Raw genomic sequence first — 25593 nt, 5'->3', positions numbered from 1 at the left:
TGTAGCCAGAGGAGCGCAGGCAGGGCTTCCTGCCGGGAGCCAGGCTGCCCGGCCATGCTCTGGGCGCTGTGGCCCAGGTGGCTGACAGGCAAGGAGCTGTCCCTCGTGGGTGCGGTGTTGCTGCAGAAGAGACAGAAGAGGGAACCTCAGTGGAGGCGGTGGTGGGTAAAGTACCTGATCTCCCCGGGGCGGGGGGGGGGTTGTGTGGACAGGAGGAGTCCTGGGCGCACAGGGCCCTGTGGAGACTGGGGCCAGCCCTGGGAATGCATTTTGATCTGGGCCAGGACCGATTTGCTCCAGATTACCTGGTAGAGCTTAGAGAGCTTGGCCAAATAATAATAATCTTGAAGTTAATCACCCCCGGTTAGGAAATGGAAGCCATGTGACACTTGCAGCTGATTGGCTTTAGCCCGGTAAGCCCTAGCCTGGCTGTAGAATGGGGTTTGGGGGTTGAGGGAGTGGGGGGAATGAGGCACTCTCTGGGATCTGGAGGAGATAGTCTCACTCCCAGGAGGCGGCAGTCTACTGTTATCTCTCCTGAGCCCGAGCTGCCGTCTCCTTAGCGACTCATCAGACTGGTACCCGCTGGGTGACTCTTGGTTTCCCTTTACCTGCCCGCACCCTCTTGGGCCGTCTTCTAGCCTTTGTTAGGAGCTAGTGGGTGGGGTCCATCACAGTTTTCTCTTTTGATACTTAATCTTCTTAAGCACGTCTCTCCAGCTCTCACTTTGACTCTCAAGCTACAGCCCCAGCACTGTAGGCAGGGGGGCTGCACGTTCGTGGTTCATAATAAACATAATTAGTGAAAATGGCTCCACGTATTAAGCACTTATGCCAGGCAGTTTGTACGACTTCTCGTTTAAAACTCGCTACAACCCTGTGAGATTATCATCATAACCCCCACTTTCGAGACAGAGAAACTAAAGCACAGGGAAATCGAGTCTCTTGCCCAAGGCCAGTTAGCTAGTCCACAGTGCAGCTTAGATTTGATCCCAGCCTGACTGATTCCAAGGTCAGGTTCATCACCAACACACTCAGCTCCCAGCGCTTGCTCTGTCGAGGCCTCCTGGGTCCCTGGCACAGTGACGTCAGTGACCCTGGGCCAGGCTGCCGCCCTGCGATGGGACAAGGGAAGCCCTGGGTGGGCACCACGGCAGGGAGGTCAGGCCTCACACCCGGCTTCCTGGAACTGAGTCCCCGGAGTTCTGTCCTTTCAGCGGGAGACCCACCCATACTATGACCTCCAGGTGAAGGTGGTGAGGGCCAGAAATATCCGGGGCGCAGACCTGTGTGAGTGACCCCCAATTTCATGCTTTCTCCCTTCCTCTCCCTGGGGCCTCCCCAGAGCTCAACAGGGGCTGGCCTGAAGCATGCATGTGTGTTTAGAGTGGAGCGGATGGAGGGCTCTCTGGTGAGGGAGCCCGGGCCACAGCCCGGGGCAGGTTGCGGGAGCTGGAGGGGAAGGCAGTGTGCAGACCACCACCTCCTCCCTGAGGCTGGCTCGTGGAGGTTGCCAGCCTGGGTGAGCGTGTGAGGCCTGCTGCCGCCACAAGTTACCGTCTCTCTCTAGGGGTTTCCACGCCAGTGCTCACGCTGGGCGGGACCTTGTTTCCTGAATCAGGCCCTTTCTGGGAATGACTCAGTGCTCTGCGCTGTCACATGACCTTTTGAATTGGCTGCAGCAGGATCTCCATTCAGTTGAATAGGAGGTGTAACTGGTGGAGACGGAGTCAAGGACATGGGCTCTCCGGTATCTCTCCCCGCCCCACCCTGCTATGCGGGCAGCCTCCTCTGCCCCTTCCCGTCCAGCCCCAGTCTCCTCCAGGCAACCTTTCCAGCTGTAAGAGCTAGAGGCTGAGGAACCCTCCCCATCCCACCTACAGTGTCCAAAGCAGACTGCTACGTGCAGCTGTGTCTGCACACAGCGTCCCCCAGCCCGGCCCAGACAAGGGTGGTAGCCAACTGCCGTGACCCCGAATGGAACGAAACCTTCCACTACCGGGTCCACGGCGCCGTGAAGGTGAGGGTCAGCGAGGGGCTGGGGCTGCGGAGGGAGAGGGCTCCTCCCAGGTGCCTGCCCTCCGCCCTGCCTCAGGCCCCCCTGCCTCCTGCCCTGCCCCCAGAACGTCCTGGAGCTCACCCTCTACGACAAGGACGTCCTGGACAGTGACCAGCTCTCCCTGCTGTTGTTTGACCTGAGGAGCCTCAAGCCCCACCAACCGCGCAGACACACCTTCCCACTCAGCCACCAGGTGAGCGGTTCCACCTGCGCCAGCCACGAGCCCAGTACCGGGAGAAGAGGCCCTGGCACGGGGGGCTCCCCATCAGCACAGGCCCAACCTCCAAGACAGACCCTCCTCCACCCTGCAGCAATGACCCCACAAAGCTTTCCCACAAGCACGCCTTCCCTGAGGGAAGCCAACACGTGGGCTCCTTGAAGGCAGGGGTTTTGTGTGTCTCGGTCACTGCCGAATCCTCAGTGTCTAGAACAGCGCCTGTCCACAGCCTTGAACAGATGGAGCTCCTAGTGGCGATGTTGCTACCCTGTCCTGTGCCCACGAGCAGCCCCAGCATCAATCTGGCCTTCTAGTCGCTGGAGCTGAGCAGAACCAGGGGTGGGAGGGGAAGGTCCTGAGGCTCTGGGACCTCTGAAAACTGGCGCTCCCTTGCTCCCTCCATGTAGGATTCACAAGAGCTGCAGGTGGAATTTCTTTTGGAGGACAGGTGAGTCCAGGTGGAGCCTGTACCCTCCCATTTACTCTGAGACCCACCCAAAGCTCCCAGCTGTCAGCCACCAGGTCCTGCGTTGGCCTGGCCTGAGAGGGGATGTCCTGACCTTGATGCCCACCCCTACCCACAAACCTGCCGTGCTCCCCAGGCTCTTCCAGCTGCTCTGGTTACATTATTATAGTAATAGCCATCTTGAGGGATTCAGGCGTCCCATAAGCCCCTCATCCTTTGTAGCCAGGTGCCGGCGTCTGAAGTCATCACCAATGGGGTCCTGGTGGTGAGTAGGGGTGGCCAGCTTGGGGCTGCCCAGGGCTGGGGGACGGGGGACTGGGGAGTCCACGACTGAGCCCATCATGCCCACTTGCATGAAGGACACTCAACCCCTCCTCAGAGGGGAGATGTGCTGGGGAGGCACCTCCAGGGACAAAGGGGCACCTTGCCTCCCACCTGATGGAATAGCCCAGAAGCCAGGCTTTCCACCTGTGCACAGCACACTGCTCACCTGGCTTCTGAGTTGGCCAAGGAGCCACCGTCAGGGCCCCTCATCTCCTCCCCCTTTCCCACCAGGGACCACTTCCTCTGAGTCCTGGGGTGGGGGTGGCTGTGACAGAAGACCCCTGCTCGTAAGGCACAGGCCCTGGGAAGGATGTTAGCTCGACCCTGCCCCAGATACCCTTCCCTCCCTCCATCCTGGTTCAGGCCCTGTGCAGGGCCCTGTGGACTGTCTGGCTCCCACAGGCCTCTGCTTTCCTCAGGCTCAGCCCTGTCTGAGAATCCAGGGCACCCTCAGGGGAGATGGGACAGCCCCACATCAAGAGTATGGTGAGTCTGGTCAGGGGCCTTGGGTCTTGCCTTCTCTCCTGGGGGATTGGGGACTGCTGGTTTCAAGAAGATGGGTCTGGGGCAGAAAGTTCTTAATTTTTCACTGCTGAAAGCTGACCAAGGATGACATGGATTGCCTCCAGAAGCAGTAAATTTCCATCCCTGGGAGTATTCAAGCACAGAGGCTGTATCGGTTCAACTACTGCTGTACAAAAGACACCCACAAAATCTCAGTGGCAGACACATCTGGTGGTCAGCTGGGGCATGGCTGATCTAGGCTGGGCTTGGTGGAGTGACCTGGCTCTGCTCCCATGTCCCTCATCCACCTCCTGTGGCCAGCGTACAAGCCTGGGCATGTTCTTAAGACACTGGCAGAGGTACAAAAGCGCATGGCCGGATGAGCAAGTGCTTTTCGAGCCTTTGGTCACATCACAGCCCTCACTAACATTTTGTTAACCAAAACAAGCACAAGGCTGACTCTAAGTTGAAGGGCAAGGAATATAGCCAAGCTCTTTAGTGAGAGAAAGCAAGGCCACATGGCAAAGAGTGAGAACTCCAGAAGTGAAGAACTGGGGCCATGGCAGTCTGCCACAGGGGACAGCCACTCGGGAGGGGTGCCAGCTTTGGGAGGGGAGCGGAGGCTGCATGACAGCTAAGGTCCTCTCCGACACTGGGAGTCTGAGCCTATGGGCTGAGTCGTGCCCAGGTAACATGGCGCACTTACTATGAGTCAGGCACTGGTCTAAGCATTTTACAGTGTTTCATCTTTTAATCCTCATAACAACCTCGTAACGTAGGTACAGTCATTATCCTCCTTTAATTCATGAGACTGAGGCTCAAAGAAGAAACTTTGTTAAGGTCACACAGCCAGTAAGCGGTAGAGCCAGGCCCAGGCCCAGCTCTGTGACACCCGGGGCCCATCTGCTCTCCCCACCACAGCTTCTGTTGTCTCTGACAGTGAACAGCCCTTATCAATCTCAGTCTGTAAACCGTGATATGAGAGAAGGATCACTTTCCTTATTTTCTCTAATTCCCTCCCACCCCTGGTCATGTCAAGTCCCCCGGTCTCATTTAGTGCTAAGGAGGGCATGTAGGGACAGGGATTCCATTTGGACGTCGGTTCCTGAGGCGTTAGGGGCTCTTTCGTGGGTCTCTCTGGGGTCCCCTCTTCCTGGGTGTCATGTGTAGCCATTTCTCTCTGGGGTCTTGCCTGCTCTCCAGAAAGCTACAGGAACAGGGTGGGCCCCGCTGCTCCTGGGCCCACAGGCCTCCCTCTGCCTCCCCACAGCTGGCCTCACCAGGCCGGGGATGGCTCTCCTCCGCTTCCCCAAGCCTACCGTCCCTGTGCCACGAACCCACTTCTTCCTTTTACATCCCCTGCAAACCCTCTATGTTCTCCCAAGGGCTTATGCTTTGGAAACAACGTGCAGCCTGTTTGCTTTCTCTCTGGCCACAAACCTCCCCCAAGGCAATGAGCACAGGGCTTGAATGGAGCAAGAGAGGGGGAACTACCAGTTGAAAACTGGTAATTAATGTAATAATTAATATATGATCGTTATAATATGGTAATTATAGAATTATATTTTATATACTTAATATAATAATCTCAAAATCCTCACCCCATAAGCTCCGGACAGGGGCCCTTCCCTGAGCACTGTGTGTGCCGTCCCCATCCCAGGCTCCCAGCTCTGACCGGAGCAGGTTATAGGACCCCGAGTGTCCTTCATGATGTCTGTAGGGCCCATTGCCAGAGAGTGGGCAGGGCGATGAGTTGGCACTTCCAAGGGGAAGGAAAGGGGACTTGCTGCTCGGCGTGCTACCGTCACGGGCCACGCACCCCCCACTCTCACCCCCTCACCTGGCACTCACCTAGGCCCTCTGCTCCCAGGCTCCAGGCAGATTCGGCTGGCAGTGCCCGGGGCCTACGAGAAGCCCCAGCTCTTGCCCCTGCAGCCTCCCCTGGAGGCAGGCCTCCCAGCCACGTTCACCTTCCACGTAAACCCAGTGCTCAGTTCCAGGCTGGAGGTGGAGCTGGGAGAGAAGCTCACGGCCCTGCAGGTGAGTGACGGAGCCTGGGAAGGCGCAGACGACAGAATCCATCCAGCCTGGACGAGGCCCCTTTTCCTGGGTGTTTTCTTCTCTGTAGAGCGGCCCAAGTGCTGAGCTGGAGGTCCAGACCAGCAAGCTGGGCGAGGCGGGCATCCTGCTCTCCTCTCTGGCCCTAGGTCGGGAGCAGCAGCATGTCGTGGCCCTGGGCGAGGTAAGGCTCCATCTGGGTGCCTGAGGGGCCCCTGCCTGCTCTGTGACCCCCACAAAAGGTCTGGGGGAGGGGGTCAAATCAGGCCAGCCATGGTGTCCACACCTGGGCCTGAATTACCAGAGCAACCGGGGCTGCAAATGAGAGTCCCTCTCATAGCGCTCAGGGATGGGCTGTTGTCTCTTCCAGGGCCAGGAGGTGGCTATGAGTGTGAAGGCAGAAGTGAGGTGAGCGGCGCGGAGACTCTTCTGCCTACGGCTCAGCGGGCGTTGGGGGTGACTGGGTCCTGTGGCATCTTTCTGGGAGGTTCCACGGAATGTGCATCTGTCTGCTCCCGTGAAAATGGGTTTGGCCGGAGGCTCTCCACTGAACAGTCACCCAATACCCCACCCCCACCCACTCTGAGGCAGCTCTGGGGACCTGGACCTGCGTCTTGGCTTCGACCTCTGTGACGGGGAACAGGAGTTTCTGGATAAGAGGAAGCACGTCGTATCCAAGGCCCTACAGCAGGTGCTGGGATTGAGCCAGGCTCCCGACAGTAACCAGGTATGGAATGGAGGAGCCAGACACCAGAGTTGCTGGGACCAAATCCAACCTCTTCCTTGAGAGGACTGTGTGTCTAAGAGGTGACAGGAAGCGTTGAGGAAGTGCGGGGGCCAGAGGAAGAAGGGGGCAGGCCCGTTTGCCTGAGCTGATGGGCACAGTCGGGAGAGTCATGTGACCCCCATATGAACGAGGGCTGAACGGCCCCAGCCAAGGGAGGTGTATTAGTCTGCTCAGGCTGCCATAACAGAACGCCACAGACTGGGTGGCTCAAACAACAGACATTTATTTTCTCACGTGGAGGCTGGAAGTTCAAGATCAAGGTGCCGTCAGAGTCGTTATCTGACAAGGCCTCTTTCTGACTGGTAGACGGCCACCTTCTTGCTGTGTCCTCACACAGCCTTTCCTCTGTGCACGTGCAGGGGTTTGTGGGAATCTCTCTCTCTCTTCCTCTTCTTACAAGGACACCAGTCCTATGGGATTAAGGCCCCACCCTTATGACCTCACATAACCTATATTACCTCCGTATAGACTCTTTCTCCAAAGAGAGTCACATAGGGGCTTCCACATATGAATTTGGGGAGGACACAATTCAGTCCATAACAGGACAAAGGGATTTGGAAGTGGAGGCAGGAGGAAAGGCAGTGCTGAGGGGGAGACCTGTGGTAAATCAGGAACAGGCTGATGGCTTCCTTCTGGCTGCAGATGTCTAAGGAGACATAGCCTGTGCCCAGTGCTGACAAGCTGAGCAAGCCTACCGCTCGTCTGGTAATGCCTGCTCTGTGCCCCATCTCCGCTCTGTGGGTGGAGGGTAGAGAGGGCACAGACCTGCCTTCAGGGAGCTCTGTCTCCTCCAGAGCTCTGGAGGGACAGTGACCTTGCGGGGCAATGGCCAGGGAGCATTTTTTTCAAGACAGGGGAAGAAAGGAAGGACAGGGAAAGGAACCGGAAGTCTGGGGTGGAATGAACCAAACCTTCGTAGAAAAGCTGAGCAGCCCAACAGCTTCTAGTCTGATCCCACCAGGAACCTCTGATCCTGAAGAGACATCTGGGGACCTCCCGTGTCTGGGGCAGGTCAGGCTGCCTGCTGGTCTTTGTCACTTCAGTTCTGTGGTTCTCAGCTGGGAGCAATCTCATCCCCCCACCCACCTAGGGGACATTTGTCACTGTCTAGAGACATTGCCACAACTAGGGGAGGGGAGAGGGATGCTACTGGTATCTGCCTGGTGAAGGTCAGGAACGCTGCCAAACATCCTATAACGCACAGGACAGTTCCTCACAATAAAGAATTATCTGCTCCAAAATTACCAACAGTGCCAGGGTTGAGAAACCCTGCTTTAGCTGTTTTGAGTGAATCCAATATACCTCCCAGGTACATACTTTCCTGATACAACGTTAGAGCCATCTCTGAGGTTATACTGCTTCAGTCTGACAGCCTATTACTGATGGTATGATCGTGGGCACATTATCTAACTTCCTGTGCCTCAGTTTCCTCACCTGTAAAATGGGGATGCCATTGGGTTTCTTTGAAGACTGAAAGAGATGATACAAGTTGGGCTCTTAGACCAATATCTGATATGCTAAGCAATAATATATGAACAATAGTGGGGGTAGATGTTATCATGATTATTATTGTGCCCAGGTGCCTGTGGTGGCTGTGTTGGGTTCGGGAGGTGGAACCCGAGCCATGTCTTCCCTCTATGGCAGCCTGGCCGGGCTACAGGAGCTCGGCGTCCTGGACACTGTGACCTATCTGAGCGGAGTCTCTGGATCCACCTGGTAAGTGAGGTAGGGGCAGGGCAAAAAAAAAAGGAGAGCCCTGAAGAAGCAGAGGTATGACCTGGTGATCTGGTGGGGAGGGGCGGGGATCCAAAGGGGTCAGGAAGGGCAGTAAGGGACTGAGTCCCCAGGGCCCTCTGAGTGGGTGGTGCAGGCCAGTGGGTGCAAGGGATGGGGGAGGAGGGGTGACTCAGAGACACCTGTATCCCTCTCTCCCCTTACTGTGCTCCCACGCTCCTAATTCCCTCCATGCCCAGGTGCATCTCCACACTCTACAAGGACCCAGCCTGGTCCCAGGTGGCCTTGAAGGGCCCTATTGAGCGCGCCCAGGCGCGGGTCTGCAGCAGTAAGATGGGGTTAATGTCCATGGAACGCCTGCAGTACTATGCCCAGGAACTGGGGATCCGGGAAAGCAGTGGCCACAGCGCTTCCCTCATCGACCTCTGGGGGCTTCTTATTGAATATTTCCTATACCAGGAGGTAAGAGAAGAACAGGTAATAGATGAACACGGCTCCTGTCCACCAGCACTTAGTTCTGCCTTACCCATTAGGCTAAGATCTGAGATTTGCAAAGCTATCCTTTAAGTCTGAGCTCCCTGGGGGCAAGGGGTGGGATCTCTGGGTGGGCTGACACGCTTCATCTCGCTTTCCCTGGGAGGGAGAGGCTGGTCTGCTGTTCTCAGGTCTGTCTGCATATTAGAATCACCTGTACAGCTTTCCAAAAACACCATGCCTAGGTCTCACTTCCAGAGATACTGGTTTTGGTTGGTGAGGGGTCGAGCCCTAGTACAAGTGTGCTTTGAAAGGGTCCCAAATGATTTCAACCTCCTGCTGAGGCAGAATGCCACTCCAGCCCGACGGCCAAGCAGACATGATTCTCGCCACCTGGTGGCTTCTCCTAGAACTGCAGGCCCAGCATGCATCGGGAGATGAGATTAGAGCTGAGCGAGATTCTCAGCCCTGGGGCCCGGCGGGGCCTGGCCCACTGGTGTGTGGCTATCTGTTATGAATGTGATGTCTAAGAAAAGAATACATGTTTTCTAGTGATTTACTTTTTCAAAGAAAGTAGATTGGATTTTCAGTTATTCCTTTTTTTTGGCCTCTCACTGCCGTGGCCTCTCCCGTTGCGGAGCACAGGCTCCGGACGCGCAGGCCCAGCGGCCCTGGCTCACGGGACCAGCCGCTCCGCGGCATGTGGGATCTTCCCGGACCGGGGCACGAACCCGCGTCCCCTGCATCGGCAGGCGGACTCCCAACCACTGCACCACCAGGGAAGCCCCAGTTATTCTTTTAAAAATGTCACTTGACTCCCTTGGGTTCTGATAGGCTTTCTTGAATGGGAGGGAAGGGGGTCCAAAGCCCCTGGAATTGCACGAACCCCATGTGGCCTCACCTCTGCTGCAGCCCAAAGCCTGTCCCTTAGAGAGTTGTCTCTAGAGCCCTGGCCTTAGCAACCAAAGTCTCGTGGGCACGCCACACCTGCAGGGTGCCGAGCCTCAGGCCATGGGGGTGGGGAAAGGGAACTCCCTAAAGGCCAAGTGGCCTCCCTTCTTTCCTGACCAGGAAAATCCTGCCAAGCTGTCTGACCAGCAGGAGGCGGTCAGCCAGGGCCAGAACCCTTACCCCATCTACGCCAGTGTCAACGTCCGCAGCAACATCAGTGGGGAAGACTTTGCAGGTGCCTGGGCGTGGGAACCTAGGAAGCCGGTGGGAGCAATGGTCAGTGTGAGGATGTAGAGGCCAGGGCTGTCAGGGCACAGGTGGGAGCCTTGGAGCACAGTGGGCTTGCTGCCTCCTGCTCTTGACAAGGCAGAGATACCTGCTAAGTCACAAGGGCTCAGGGGAAGCATGGGGTCCTGGTGGGAAGCCCCTGGTGACATTCCCTCCTCTTTGCGCCCCCAGAGTGGTGCGAGTTCACCCCCCATGAGGTCGGCTTACCCAAGTATGGCGCTTATGTTCCCACTGAGCTCTTTAGCTCAGAGTTCTTCATGGGGCGACTGCTGCAGCTCCGCCCCGAGCCCCGGATTTGCTACCTGCAGGGTGAGTCTAGGCCAGAGGCCTGGGGACAAGGGGACAGGGCAGGCGCCAGGCCCTGAGTTGGTGATGCCGGTGGAGGACTTGTGAGGGCCGGGGACTTTGCTTTTCTCCTTAGGTATATGGGGCAGCGCGTTTGCAGCCAGCCTGGATGAGATCTTCCTGAAGACCGCCGGCTGGGACCTTGGCTTCCTACAGAGGTGCAGAGGCAGTGTAAACATCACAGGTGAGGGCAGAGAGCCTGCTCCCCCAAACCTCCCCTCCCCCCTGCCAGCCCCCGCAATACCTCTTTCCAGCAGCAGGGCCCTGGCAGAAGCATGAGCAATGTGGGAGGAGGCAGTGAAGGACTTGGATGTCCTACTCGGTTCAGAGAAATATTGAGAAAATGACTTCTAGCTTAGGGTCTCTGGATGCCCAGAGGTCTACAGAGAGGCTAAGGGGTGGGGAACCCATGTCAGAAAACCTAGTGGGAGTTGTGAGTGCTCCGTGATAAATCTGTGCCTTTAATTCTCCGCTTGGGCTCCCATTAGATCAACTCAGCCCAGGGCCACTGGGTATCTGGTTGACACTCTGTTCCCCCACCTCAGAGCTCCCCTTCAGCCCCTGCTGCATAGAATACCTTTCCCACTTTTCTTCCCTGGATAACTTTTGCTCAGTTCTTAAAGTTCAGCTCAGACATCATTTTGTCAGGGGACGTCTCTGTTCCAGTCCATCCCTCCAGGCTGATCGAGGGTCTGACCACCAAGGTTCCCTAGAACCGTAGGCACATCCCATGTTGTCCTTACCTCGGGACACTGTCACCATTTATTACCTCTTTAGATTCTCCCCTAAATAGGCCGTGAGCCCTGGAGGGCCAGGGTCAGGCCCTGTTCACTTCTGCATCCCTGTGCCCAGCACAGTGGCCACCACAGCACATGGTAACTGTTCAGTGGGTGTTTAATGGGTGAAATTCTGGTTGGAAGTTGCATATGCAACTTTAAGGGTAGGTGATGTTGTTTAATACATGCAATGTCAACTTTCAACTTTTTTAATATGTGCATGTCAACTTTCAAAACGTGGGGAACATGAAAGAAAAAGTCATTTAAAAGGGGTTCGGGGAAGCAGTGGTCAGAGACCCAGGAGGCGGGGTGGGGAAGGAGGAGAGACGTGGGGAGGAGACAGAGGGGCTCCCCTGAGATGTGAGGACCGCTGGACAAAGGAGGGCTTCTCACGGTATTTCACCATCCCACCCCCACCTAGACGACCGCCAGAAGCTCCAGCTGCATGACCCAGCGAGGCTGCAAACCAGGCTCTTCACCCCGCAAGGGCCCTTCTCCCAGGCTGTGCTGGACATATTCACCTACCGCTTCACCTCAGCCCAGAACTCGAACTTCACCCAGGGCCTCTGCCTGCACAAGGACTATGTGTCTGGCAGGGAGTTTTTGGCCTGGAAAGGTGGGTGCTGCTCTGGGCGGGGTCCCGCCTGTTGCCTGTGCCTCTGGCTCCCTGGGGCCAGTGCTACCTTTTGACCTGGGGGCTGGGTGGGGGGGGCTCCTGCTGCCCAGGGGCTAGTGGGGGAAGGACTGTGATGACTGTGCTAAGGCAGGCCGGGGGCTGCGGTGGGAGACCCCGTGGCTGTAGGAAGAGGAGAACTCTCAACAGTGGGGCATTCCCAGTGCGCAGAGAAGAGGGCTGCTGCAGAGAGCAAGCATTTGTCTTCTTGCAGATTCGCACCCGGACGCCTTCCCCAACCAGCTCACTCCCATGCGGGACTGTCTGTACCTGGTGGATGGAGGCTTTGCCATCAACTCTCCGTTCCCGCTGAGCCTGCAGCCGCAGAGAGCCGTGGACCTCATTCTGTCCTTCGACTATTCCCTGGATGCCCCTTTTGAGGTACGGTGCGGGGTGGGGGGTCCTTGCTAAGGCAGCCTGGCTGGGTGTCGAGAAGGGCCTGGGCAGGCACCTTGCGATCACCGCTAGCAGCATTGGTCTCCCCAGCTGGAAGCTGAGGTGATGGAGGAGAGTGGGGTTCAGGAGAGGAGGCCAGAGGGAGTCCTCGGGAGACTTTATCCCGGTGAAGAGAAGACCCCTGTTCTGGACGCTGCTGCTCCTGATAGGATTCCTTGCTCCTATCTGGGCCTGGGTTCAGGTTTGCTGTCCCTTTGTTGCTATGGTAACAACAGAGCCATCAGGGTCCCTCCAGGGAGTCTCTGTCAGTGGCTCCCTCGAGGCTTGTGGGGTGATGGACAGGTTGCACGCCCAGATGCGGGTTCTCTTCTTGCTGCCTGTAGTCACTCGACTGCTGGGAGACAGGGCTGGCGTTGAAGCCTGGGCCAGCGTGAGTCCAGGGCGCCTCAGGCAGGGCCGGAAGCTCACAGGGCTGGGTGTCTGCCCAGGTCTTACAGATGACAGAGAAGTACTGCCTGGACCGAGGCATCTCCTTCCCCAGCACTGAGGTGCCCCCTGAGGACTTGAAGGAGCCCCGTGAATGCTACCTGTTTGCCAAGGCCGAGGACCCGCGCTCACCCATCGTGCTACACTTCCCCCTGGTCAACCGTACCTTCCGCACACACCTGGCCCCAGGTGAGGGGAAGGTCTGGGTCTGGCCCACGGAGCCCTGGGGTGGTGATGGGGTGCGGGACCCAGGACAGTGTACCTCCTGGAGGCCCCGAGCTGGCCACTGCTTCCTGGACTCGGCATGCACACTGGCCCGGCTCCTCCCGGTGGGCGAGAGAGCTGAGATGTGGCCCCAGGCAGAGCCCACAGACCAGCCAGATGCTCTAGGGAAGGGGGGTTTCTGGACTGGCAGCTCCTAGCCACAGAGTGCCCTAGCCCAGACTCTCTCCCCGTCCCACTGCAGGTGTGGAACGACAGACGGATGAGGAGAAAGCCTGTGGGGACTTTGTCATCAATGGGCCAGACACCCCTTATGGCATGATGAACTTCACCTACGAGCCCCAGGAGTTTGAGCGGCTGGTGGCCCTGAGTCGATACAACGTTCTGAACAACGTGGAGACTGTGCGGCAGGCCCTCCAGCTGGCTCTGGGCCAGAAACAGGCTGGGGACAGGGCTGGAGGCTGACCCGGGCTGGAGTCAGGAGACTGGGACAGAGGAGGGACTGTGGGCTCCGGACCAGGGCTCGGTAGAGGGAGGGGTGGTGGACCCTGTGGGATGATATCCCCTCCTGGCTGGGCTCCAGCTGGTGGGTCCCCCTGCTAATTACTCATCTTCGCTCTTTAAACTTGGGTCACATTCTCTTATCAGGGGTACAGCTGCCACCTCGTGCAAATAGTCTCACCCTTCCCAGAAGCTAAATGTGTGTCTCTAGAGGGCGTATCCATTTATCAGGGGCGGAGTGAACGTGAACCTGCGTGTGTGTTCGTGTTCCTAGTGGGGGCCTGTCAGCTACCAGGGATGGGCAGAGGTAGAGGAAGCCTGGCTGGGAACTCAGAGGCCCAGGTTCCTGCCTTTTCCACAGATGTACCCCACCGATCTGGGGGATCTGTTTCTCTCTCTGGAGGATCTGTTTATCATTTCTTCTGACCCACCCGGGACCTTCCGAATACCTGGAGCCTCTCCAGCATGGGCAGATTTTAGGTGTGTGGGAAGGAGATCCACCCTGACTGGGCTTAGTGTGGAGGTCTTCAGGCCCTCTCCCTCTGGCTAGCGCCTCTGCGGCCTCTTCTCACCCACACCCCACCCAGCGCTGAGCCACCTGGGGGCTGCCATACTCATTACTCACTGCCAGGAGAGCTCTCTTTAACTACAGCCCCTCCCTCAATCAATCAATCTCTCTCCCTCTCTCTCTCTCTCTCTCTCTCTCTCTCTCTCTCTCTCTCTCTCTCTCTCTCTCTCTCACACACACACACACACACACACACACACACACGCATGCTCTCCAGAGCTAAAGTCACAATTCCTCTTCTAATCAGGGAACTTATGTGACAAAGCCTCACCCATCCTGACTCTGGGAAGAAGACCCTAGTTCTGGCTCCCAGCTGGGAGGAAGGTGTCTAGATCCCAGCCTGTGCCTCCAGCCTGGCCTGGGACCCCAGGCCTCCAGCTGGACATGAACTGGGGAGGGGGGGCCGCTGAGGGAGCTGGGCTTCTAACAGGCCGGTGCTTTTGGCTGGCGTGGGATCGGGGTAGCTTGGTTCTCTCATGCCTGCTCACTGGGGACAATTGCTCTTGAGATAGGCTATCTGGTTAGCTGGTGTTTACACATCTTTTATGAGTCTTTATCCTTTGACCTGCTGTCTTCCTTTTGGGTTTATCTTTCTTTTTGTTGGAGTGCAAAATTGAATAGTTCTATAGTGGAGGATCTGTGGAATGTAAACCTTCTGAGACCTGATATGTCTGGAATTGTCTTTTCTTGCCCTGACATATAATAGTCTGGATTAGGGTAGGATTCTTGGTTCAGGCTTACATCTACTCAGATTTTTTTTTTTTTTTTTTTGCGGTACGCGGGCCTCTCACTGTTGTGGCCTCTCCCGTTGCGGAGCACAGGCTCCAGACGCGCAGGCTCAGCGGCCATGGCTCACAGGCCCAGCAGCTCCGCGGCACGTGGGATCTTCCCAGACCGGGGCACGAACCCGTGTCCCCTGCATCGGCAGGCGGACTCTCAACCACTATGCCACCAGGGAAGCCCCTACTCAGATTTTAATGCCTCTTTGCATTGCATATTGCCAATGGGCAGCCTGATGTCAGCTGAATTCTCATCCCGTTGTAGGTAATTTATCTTTACCTAATTTTTAGGGTTTTCTCTTTGTCTTCGATTTTCAAAAGTTTCACTATGATTTTTCTAAACTGGGAACTTAAAAAAAATCAGTGACCTCTTTCGATTTTGAGATTCATGTCTTTTTGAAGCTCTAAGAAATTATCTACCAATTGTATCAAAACACTACTCTTCTTCATTCTCTTTCTGGATTCCTATTAAATGGATATTGAAATGTATGAATCGATTCTCTGTATCCCTAAACTTTCCTTTTACACATTCTATTTTTTTCATTTGTGCTGCACTCTGGGGATTTTCTTTGCATGATTTTTTGGTTCACAAATATATACTCCACCTGTGTCCAGCCTGCTTCTCTATCCATCTTTTGGGGGGTTTTGTTTAACTTTTGACTGTCACATTTCCCTGTTTAAGTTCCCTAATAGGATCTTCCAAAACTACTTGTTTTCATTACATGGAAATGCTTCACCACTTCCCTCAGATGGTGTTAATATGTGCATTTCATGGTATTTTCCTGATAGTTACGTGAACAGTTTCCTTGGGGTAGGTTGCCTCTCCTTCATGGGCTTTATCTTCTTTATATATTTGGTAATTCTTGATTGTCATCTCATGTCTGAGAAGGTTGTGTACAAGCTCTGGGCTGTGACGGCTCCTGGTCAGGTCACTGGCCATGCAATGGCACGGTGACCTTCAGGTGGCAGTGTGGGACTTGGGGAGGAGGCCGAAGGGATGCAGTTCTAGAGAACTTCAGAGCCTTGAAGTGATGTTATGAAATTATTAATCTGTATTTATATCTGATGGGTTTGGTGCTGCGGGGGGTAAGTAAAATATTACAAAGGAGAATTCCAGTTTCAAGATGAAAGACAGAGGACAGGCTGAAATCACTTCCCAGCATTTTAAAAAAATTAACAATTTTCAGTTACACAGTACATTTTCTGAATTTGTCTTTTTAAAAAATAACTTAGGTTAAATCAGCAACTGCATATCCTAAATAATAGAAAAAGTTAGGAATCATTGTTCCATAACATTCTATTAACAATATCTGAGTTTTTTGATCACCAATATATTTTTTAGTCCCCAAATGCACCATCAATCAGAACTGAGGTCCACTCTTCCACGGGACAAGTTGACTCTGACACTTGCAAGGGTAAGGAGTCTCTTGGTTTGAGAGCTGCTGGCCTCACTATGGCTCTCAGAGGCCACTTACAGGGAGCCATGAGGGTGAAATGAGACAAGGTGTGTGACACGCTGAGCACAGTGGCTGGCGTGCTGCGTGCTCTCAGTACTTGCTGGTTGCTCTTTTCTAAGGGGTGTTGATGGCTCTGAGCTGCAGAGAAGTGACTTCTTGCCTGGTCCTAAATGATTTGGTCCTCATCGCTCCCCGCCTCCTGCCAGGTACATTCAGAGCAACCTGGCTCAGACCTGGGCTTGTTGCTGCCACCTTGCTGGGGGTAGGGCTGGTTGGTAATGCTGGCCAGAGTGACCTGTCCCTAGGCCCCAACCCTCCCCTAGGCCAGGGGAAGGACCTGGCCTTCTGGGGACATTTGACAGGACTCACTCCTTGTCTTTGCTCCATGAATCTTCCCCTTCTCCCTCCTTCCTCCTGGCATGGGAGGAGGTGGTCCATCTTCGTGTGTCCTTGTGTGCACGTGTGTGTGCTCTTTTTTTTATTAGCTGTACCAGAGGTTTCTGGTGGTGCTGGCTGACATCCAAGAGGTGAGGAAAAAGCCCTCAGTGTGGGAGCCACCCAGAGGGTGGAGCCCTGATCTCCTAACAGATCCTTGCCTTGCTAAGCTGGGCAGATTTAAGGCCTCATCCCTGTGGGATTGTTACTGCCACCATCCAGGGAGCGAGGGCGGGAGGGGAGGGGCAGAGTGAACCAGTAGCCGAGGGCAGGTCTTCCCAGCCAGTGGCTGCTGTTCTCTGATATTCCTGAATGAGACATTGAGTTCCCCAGCCCTCAAGGTACCTGGAAGGGCCTGGGGCGTTTGGAGCCCTCTTGGCCATCCTCCTCCAGTTCCCTGCAGACTTGTCCATTTACCCTAGTGATTCAGGTCAGTGACGTGGCAGCATAGGAGTACTGTGACATGAGGGGGTGGGAAGTACAAGCTTAAGAGACCACCTGGCCTTCCTCAGACATGACATTCTTGCATTACCTGCTGGGATCAACAGCTGAGGCCACAGCCTTCACACAAGCCCCTTTCCCTGCCCTCACCAGGCTGGCAAGTGGTTCCCAGGGGTACCTGCAAAGTTTCACGCTCAGTGGAAGCCCCTGATGACCTTAGCCTAGATGCCTCCTTTGCACCCCCCTTTCCTGATCTGTGCCTTCCTCTGAGCAAGAACTGCTGCGGGCTGGCTGCCTTCTCAAGTCCCCCTGATGCCCCATATGCTGCTACGGAGGGGCCTGCATGTGACAGCGCCACTGTCTGGAGGCTCCTTCTCTCACTCCCAGACTATGCCCGGTTTGGGGAATCTAGTCCTGAGCTGTGTCTGGACAAGCAGCTTCCCATCAGACAAGCAGCTGTCCCTCAGTGAATTCAGGGGTGAGAGGCAGCGTGGGGCCCCAGGACCCAAGATCCCCTTTCACTGAGGGACAGCATGGCCAGGGACTTGCTGCCATGGCCTGCGCCAGCCTGAGGTCCTGATGTTTCCAGCTGCTCCAGAGGACATCACCCCCGTGCAGGTACCCTTCTATGGTCTGGGAGGAGCCCAAGGCTGCAGGAATAGGGTGGGTGGGAAAAACAGCAGCTGGAGAGTAGGCTGGGCATCCAGACTCTTCTGGAACCTGTTTGCTGTGTGGACTGATGTAGGTCTGGAGAGGTCAGGAAGGTGGGAAGAAGCAGCAAAGGTGATTGAGAAGGAGTGGGTGGCGTAGGAGGAGAAATACCAGGTTAGTGTGCTGTCCAGGAAGCCAGGGGAAGAAAACATTTCAAGGAAAACACCATCACCTGTGTCACATGCTGCTGAGACTTCAAGTAAGGTGAGGACTGAGAACTCATCACTGGTCTAGCCACGGGCTTTGACTGGAGGTCTTGACAAGAGCAGTTTGGTAGAGCAGTGGGAGAGAAACCTGACTGGTTCAAGAAAACGAGAGGAGAAAAATTGGAGACAGTATAGGTCACAGAAGCAATTAGCAACAGGAATCAAGGTCATCAGCTGAGAGTTTGGAGGAGGTTTTAGAGGTTTACGGATGGTGGAGAAAGTATGACCAAGTTATTGGAGTGGCAGAGGGGAATGGACTAAGGACAGGGGCTAGGCCTGCTGGGCAGCACAGGGACCCACTTGAGGCTCCTGGTCATGGGGTTAAAGTGAGTGCAGGTGCCAAGTGGTCCAAGAGTTGGATTCCACCAGGATTGACTGTTCCCCAGTGAGTGTAATGAAGCAGGAGATGGGTTAAGAGTGGGTGTCAGTGAACAGTTATAATGATGGACCATAGAACCAATGACGTTCTCCTTACTCCTGGGAAAGGAAGATAAACAGCAATGGACCGCTTGGATTCTCAGGTGGGGACCAGCCCCCAGGTATTTCCAGTTCCAAACATGAAGGCCAGCCTGTGCCCGACCTGGAGGCCTCGTGGGGGGCTTCTATGACTTGCTCCTAACCTCCTCCTCTTCTCCCCAAGGCAGGTGTCCAGGGCAGTAAACTCTTTTGACTTCTCCTCACGTTGTTCTTTTTCCCACATGGTGTCCCAGGGGAAAGACTTTGACAGCTTATACCCATGGGACCACAGTACCATGCTGCGGACCTCAAGGCTCCCTGATACAGTGGGGGTTAGGGGTGAAGGAGGCTGCCAGAGACTTTGGGGGCCACACTCTGTCCCTCTAAGGGCTGGAGATTTAACCCAATCTGTGCTGGGTACAGCCACACCCCTCCCTGGGCTGCTCTTCCCAGCTCTCCCAGGCCAGGGAGCTTCTATATGGGGACACAATGAGTCACACTAAACTTAAAACTATGGCTGCTGCCTTGTCACTTTGGGCTCCTTATGCTGATAGACCAGCAGGCAAAGAAAGGAATGACTTACCATACTGGTAGGGGTAATTGGTTCTGATCATCAGGAGCTAGGGCTGCTGCTATAGAACGAGAGCAGGGAGGAATATGCTTGGCATCAGTTGATCCTTGATCTTCTCACACAAAGTTTTAACTGTAAAATGGGCAATTGTAGCAACCATGGTCTGATAATAGCGTGGTAACCCGAACTCCAGATCCCTCAGGGATGAGGGTCTAGGACACCCCACCATGAGAGCTGCTTGGACCAGCAAAAGTGCTGGCTCGGGGGGGAGGAGGACCTAGAATGGGGGGTAGAGGAGGAAGATGACAGTATCAGCTACAGATTTGGGACGAATGGTAGCAGCACAAGCTGTATTCCACTAACTCTTCTCTTGTATGTGTCCCCAGAAATTGTGACCAACAAGAATCATGGAAAAGCTGTTCCTGGACTGAATGAATTTAATGTGGGAAGCAAGTGGATCTGAGTGGTGCAGGAGATGGACTGTAGTGGATGCTAGTGGTGCCCTACCCAGATTCTCTTTATCAGACCAGTGCACCCATCCTCCAGCTGCTGGAATGGTTAGTTGCTAACAGGTAACTCCTCCAGAGATTTACCTTTGGCTGAATAAAAGCCCCCTTACCTGCTGTGTCAGTGAGGCTTCTCCAGAGAAACAAAACCAGTTGGAGAGGGCGGCAGGAGGAGGGGATCTGGGAATTGGCGCATGTGATTGTGAGGTCTGACAAGTCTGAAATTGGTAGAGGGGCCATTAGGCTGGAAACTCAGGCAAGAGTTGATGTTCCAGTCTCTGGCAGAATTCCTGCTTCTTTGGGAAAATTCAGTTTTTGCTCTTCAACTGATTGAATGAGGCCCACCCACAATACTCCTTTATTCAAAGTCAACTGCTTATAAATTAGTTACATCTACAAAATATCTTCATATCAACATCTAAACTAGCGTTTGACCAAACAAGTGGGCACCATAGCCTGGTCAAATTAATACATAAAATTAACCACCCACCCAAGGAAGTGATGTTCTCACTCATACCCCCAACTCTGGGGTAGCCCACAGTCAACATCCAACAGACACAGAAGTTCAGAGAACCAGGCCCCTTGCTTCAAAATGGAAACAATCTGGTGTCATTTGTGCTGCAGAAGTCTCCAAAGGATCGTCCTGAAGCTAGACTGCAGCTTAGAGCAGTTTAGCTAGTTTTCCTGCCCTGATTCCCCTCACTGCTAGTCTCCTGAGAGGATTTCCTCTATAAAACAAGTGCATCCAAATCCCTGCCTCAGGCTCTGCTTCTAAGGAACCAAACCCAGGACACTGTGATGGTTAATTTTATGTGTCAACTTGGAGAGTGTTTTTGGATGAGATTAGCATTTAAATTTGAGTAAAGCAGATTGTCCTTCATAATGTGGGTGGGCCTCATCCAATCAGTTGAAGGCCTGGCTGCAACAAAAAGACTGGCTTACACAAGTGAGAGGGAATTCTTCAGCCAGCTGCCTCAGACTTCATGAGCGTCATTGGCTCTCTTGGGTCTCCACTCTGCAGTTTGTGGACTTGTCAGCCTCCATAATTGCATGAGCCAATTCCTTATAATAACTCACTTTATATATATATATATATATACATACATACACACAACCTATTAGTTCTGTTTCTCTGGGGAACACTAATAACAGATACAAACTATTTACAGAAAGTTAATCTCAAGGCTCAAGGAGAGGCCTGAGCAACTAGTGCCTCAACAGGAACCATCTTTGTGTCTTAGGGTAGTGAGCATGATGGGTTCCTTTACTTCACCATTATGCAGCCAAAGGAGATAGGCAGCTGTGGGTCTGCTCAGGTGTTGGAATACTCAGCTTCGTGTTCAAGGGACTTGTCTCTGGGATTTATCAATCAGCCCTACCTCCTATATTTCTCATAACTACACCAATCCCAGGGAAGTTCCTGCCACAGCCCATGCACCCCATTCCTTATTTTGGCTCTGCAATTCAGGGTGTGCTCTGCACCTTGGTATGTACACTCTGAACTGTCTCTGAGCTCAGGCATCGCCTGCATCCTTGCTTCTCTACCTGCCCCTACTGCTTGATCTTCATTACTTTTGGCAGTCCTTCCAGATATTTTGTGGGTTGGGATTCAAATGTCTTTTAGTTTTATCAGAGGTGGAGTTTGTGTTTCTGTTATTATTTTCTCATGTTGCTTTTGGAAGACTTCTAATAGGAGAAGGAAAAATGCTTAATTTACTTCATCATTTAAAAATCTTGTAGGATTTTTGAATGTTTGCAAATCTGATGTGTATGAAGTAGTATCTTACTGTGAATTTAATTTGCATTTCCCTGAATACTAGTGAAGTTGCACGTATTTTTTGTGTGTTTCTTGGCTATTCCCATTTGCTCTTCTGTGATGTGCCTGTTTATATACTCTGCCCATTTTCTCTATTCATTTCTTTTTTTGTTTCTGACTGATGTGTTAATGTATAAAGATATTTTTTGATTCCAATACTTTTTTGACTAAATGTATTGCAAATATCTTCCCTCAGTCTGTAGCTTATTTTTTCAACTTTGGAAGGTGTCGTTCATTAAAAAGAAGTTTTGTATTTTAATTACATTTTAATGTAATTGAGTATATGATTGTTTTCCTTTATGGTCTGTGGTTTTTGTTTCTTGCTTAAGAAATCCCTTTTTATTCTGATGTTGTAAATAGCAAACCCTTTACTTTTAAATATAAGACCTAAATTATGTTTTTGCCAGCACCATTTAATGAATAGTTCTGTCCCCTCTGATCTACACTGCCAATTTTCTCATCTAACGATTTTCCAAATATGTGTGGATCTGTTTCTTGGCTCCATAATCTGTTGTATTTGTCCAGTTGTCTACTCCTGCACCAAGACTCAGCTATAATTAATTTATAGTAAAGCAAATCCCCTTCCTGTTCTTTAGAATTGTCTTGGCTATTATTGATTTTTGACCTTCTCTCTATATATTTTAGATTCAGCTTGTCAAATTTCAGTGAAAACACTTCTGGGATTTCATCTGGAATGTCATTAAATGTATAGGTTATTTTTGGAAAGAATTGACATCTTTAGATATGGAGTCTTTCTATCTAGGAACGTCTTTCCTGTTTTGGGGGGTTTTTTTGTTTTTCTTGGTGCCTTTCAAATGCACTTTTAAAATTGTGTCTATTCCTTGAATTCTTGGTAAGACTTGTCATCAAACAATCTGGGTCTTGAGTTTTATGTTTGTTGTTGTTAGATTTTTAATTATTAATTCATTTTTTGAAAAATCCCAGATGACAAGAATGAAGCACAAGGTACTGGGTTAGAGCTAGAGACTCTATGAATATGAACTTATGTTTAACTTAATATAGATACTGATAGATACATGTAGAAATAATTATGGATATGTGTACATACATGGATTAATATATATTAATATATAATATATATTATACACACACAGGTTTATATATACACATGTAATTTTTTTTTTTTTTTTTTGGTACGCGGACCTCTCACCGTTGTGGCCTCTCCCGTTGCGGAGCACAGGTTCCAGGCGCACAGGCTCAGCGGCCATGGCTCACGGGTCCAGCCGCTCCGCAACATGTGGGATCCTCCCGGACCAGGGCACGAACCCGTGTCCCCTGCATCAGCAGGCGGACTCTCAACCACTGTGCCATCAGGGAAGCCTCTGTAATATTTTTAATATATATTACATATACATATAAATTTGAGCAACAAAATAACTAACATAGTATTTATAACCCAAAGCATAAATAAATATCCATAGGTTCACACAGGTGTAAATAAATGATTGAATTAAATAAGTCAGGGAGGGAGAGAGGCAAATCAATCTTCAATGCAGAAGAATTCCAAATGATTTTTATAGATACTCCCCTCTAAAGGAGATGGAATATAACTCCCACTTCTTAAGTGTGGGCTAGGCTTAGTGACTTAGTTCCAAAAAGGACAGTATGAAAAGTGGGAATAAAGTAAATTACAAGAGAGAAGATAGACAAACATTATCTCAGCAAGATGATCAAGGTCAACAGCAACAGTGATGAGGCACCTTGATAGTATTAACCCTTCATGTGATGGGAGGAAAATTTTGTAAAATCATCTTCTTTAGATCAAATAGAAAGAAATCTTCCCCCAGCCTGGATGAACGAAATTTGGTTTTTTAAATTATCGATAGTAATAGTTAATTATTTGTAGTCTCCTTCTGCTTCACAGCTCTTCATTAACGATGCCACGTAAAACTTTAGGATTGTTAGCAAATTTGAGAAAAGCTCTGATTTAGTTACTATGGCTATGTAACAGACCACCCCAAACTCAATGACATAACACAGTAACCCCTTTATTAGGCTCCTAGTTTCCGTGGGTCAAAAATTCAGAAAGGGCACAGGCTGGGGGTGACTCAGTAGCTGGGCTGGAATCACCTGAAGGCTTATGCATCCCCATGCCCTGGACTGGGAGGACTTGGGGATGAGGACTCTTGACCTCTCCACATGGCCTGGCTTCCTCACAGCACGGAGCCTCAGGGACTGGGACATCTGTCATGGTGGCTCTCAGTGGGAGTTTTCCAGCCGTCAAGGAGAAGCTACATCGCCTTTTGTTACCTAACCTCAGAGTCAAGCAGCGTCAAGTTCCTCACATCCTATTAGTTAGCGGCTCCAGCCCAAAAGGTCCAAGAGAAAGGGAATCTGTGTCCACCTCTTGATGAGGGAGGGGTAAGAGCATGAGGACAGGAGACATTGTTGCAATCATCTTTAGAAAAATAAAATCTGTTACAACCTCTAACCAGTTTCTCTCCTCTCTGAGCTATCTAGATGTGCTAGCTGCTTGTAGTACAGGAATATGATAACTTCTATTTCTTGAAATTCCCATCAAATAAAGGAAAAAAAGCATTTAAGCCATGATTGAAAACATCTCTTTCAGGAGACTTATGTTTTGATCATATTTCAACAAGATTGTATTTTCCACTTAGGATTTCATGTGTCTGTTTGGACGAATTTTCCACAGGCTAGTTTTGGTCTGTATGTTTCAGACCTTGTTTATCTTCCTCTACCTTATTCTTCTTGTATTGCAGCACAGCCTCTGCCTACACCTCTGTGTCACAATGTCAGATGAGTTGGCACAGTGCATGGTAGGAGTATTTTGGAAACTATTTCTAAACCAGAATGGCTGGCAGTAACTTCACTATACATGAAGCCAACTGAAAACCACATAACTATGTCCCACTGAGCCGAAATTAATGTACGTGTCTCTAACCCAACTTCTCCTTGGATCCTAAAAGTACCACAGTTGCATCAACGCTAACAGATGAGATAAAAGAATGGGAAGACAGCGGTCTTCACCGTTTGTAGTTAAAGTAGCTTACTTTTGCAGATTTTACTAACACATACGAAAGGTCGTTAGCTTTACTAACACATACGAATTAAGAATCTCTGACTCAGGGTTTCATGGGCTTCTTCAGGTGCAGCGTTTACCACACCATCACTGCACAGGTGGGGAAACTGAGCCAGCTGAGCCCAGGGACCACAGGCACAGGCTGGGATCTAGACACCTTCCTCCCAGCTGGGAGCCAGAACTAGGGTCTTCTTTCCAGAGTCAGGATGGGTGAGGCTTTGTCACATAAGTTCCCTGATTAGAAGAGGAATTGTGACTTTAGCCCTGGAGAGCATGTGTGTGTGTGTGTGTGTGTGTGTGTGAGAGAGAGAGAGAGAGAGAGAGAGAGAGAGAGAGAGAGAGAGTGAGAGAGATTGAGGGAGGAGGCCACCAATGACCAGGGCGTTCCTGCTGGATGGGCTCCAGGCTGGGCTGAGCCCACTCTGGGGTGGAGGTAGAGCTTTCAGTCTAGAGAGCGTAATCCTGGGCTCTGCTACTCACCAGCCAGTGACTTTGTGCATTGCTTCATCTGTGACCCACTTTGGAATAAGTTGTTCTTTGCAGTGTTCTACATTTTTTAAAGTATTGATATTTCTCATTCAAATGATTTTTCATAGGCCATTACTAATGTTCTTTTCTGGCTGATTCTGTAATAATACATTTTAGATCCATTTGTAATAGGTTAACATTAATTCAGTTTCACTTGCCTCAAAAAACAAATCATTATTGTTCAATTATATAACGAATTGACAGTAAAATGACTGAGTTCATGGCATTTCAGGAGAACATTTCATGTTGTGCATACTGAATAGTTTAAACAGGTGACGTCACAGAGCTTTTTTCTGTAATATTCATATTCTAAGAGTTTCCTGATTGGTCTCTTACCTTTACTAAAAAGTTTGTCACTCTGTTTTAACAGAAATCCTCTAAATTCCTAGGACCAGCCACACGGAAGGAGTGAGAGGCCTAGAGCCGGAGTCCAGAGCCCCCTGCAGCTAGGTCTCCAGAGACTGCTCGGAGCCCGCCCCTGGGGCCGCCCTATTATTACTCCCAGGCTCCTGGCTGCTCATCTGCTCTCAGGTGCTCAGCCCTCCTCCCCCAGAGGCTGGCCTGGCTCAGGCTGGGGCTGGGCTGCAGGGGTTTCCTAGCTCTGACCCCACCCTGCCCTCTGCCCTCAGCCTCAGGGAAACCAGCTTCCTGCCGCTGCTCCCGGGACTTGACTTCCCCCTCTCTTGTATCCTGACATCCCAGGTCTGGAAGTGATGCTCCACCTGTAGGTCCTGGAGCCTTACCAGAAGTTTCTGGAAAAGCTAGTTGATTCAGCCTCCAGGGGGTAGAGGAGAAGG

General features: G+C 52.0%; 1 protein-coding gene across 1 annotated transcript; it reads left to right on the top strand.

The window, feature by feature from the left end:
* Positions 1–54: 54 nt before the first annotated feature.
* On the top strand, positions 55–15597 carry PLA2G4F (phospholipase A2 group IVF). The gene is made up of 20 exons (XM_060003565.1): positions 55–165; positions 1218–1290; positions 1884–2020; positions 2124–2252; positions 2684–2724; positions 2965–3007; positions 3486–3552; positions 5441–5610; positions 5699–5812; positions 5999–6036; positions 6220–6355; positions 7995–8131; positions 8389–8611; positions 9695–9809; positions 10034–10171; positions 10284–10391; positions 11405–11599; positions 11871–12037; positions 12541–12727; positions 13005–15597. Exons 1-20 carry the CDS (start codon positions 55–57, stop codon positions 13223–13225), a joined length of 2550 nt encoding a protein of 849 aa, XP_059859548.1. The 3' UTR covers positions 13226–15597.
* The last annotated feature ends 9996 nt before the right edge of the window (positions 15598–25593 follow it).

Source organism: Delphinus delphis, chromosome 2 (genome assembly GCF_949987515.2).
Source record: "Delphinus delphis chromosome 2, mDelDel1.2, whole genome shotgun sequence".
In the NCBI taxonomy this organism is placed as follows: Eukaryota; Metazoa; Chordata; class Mammalia; order Artiodactyla; family Delphinidae; genus Delphinus; species Delphinus delphis.
Note: the sequence above shows the minus strand (reverse complement) of the source record. Positions and strands in the feature narration are given on the sequence as shown.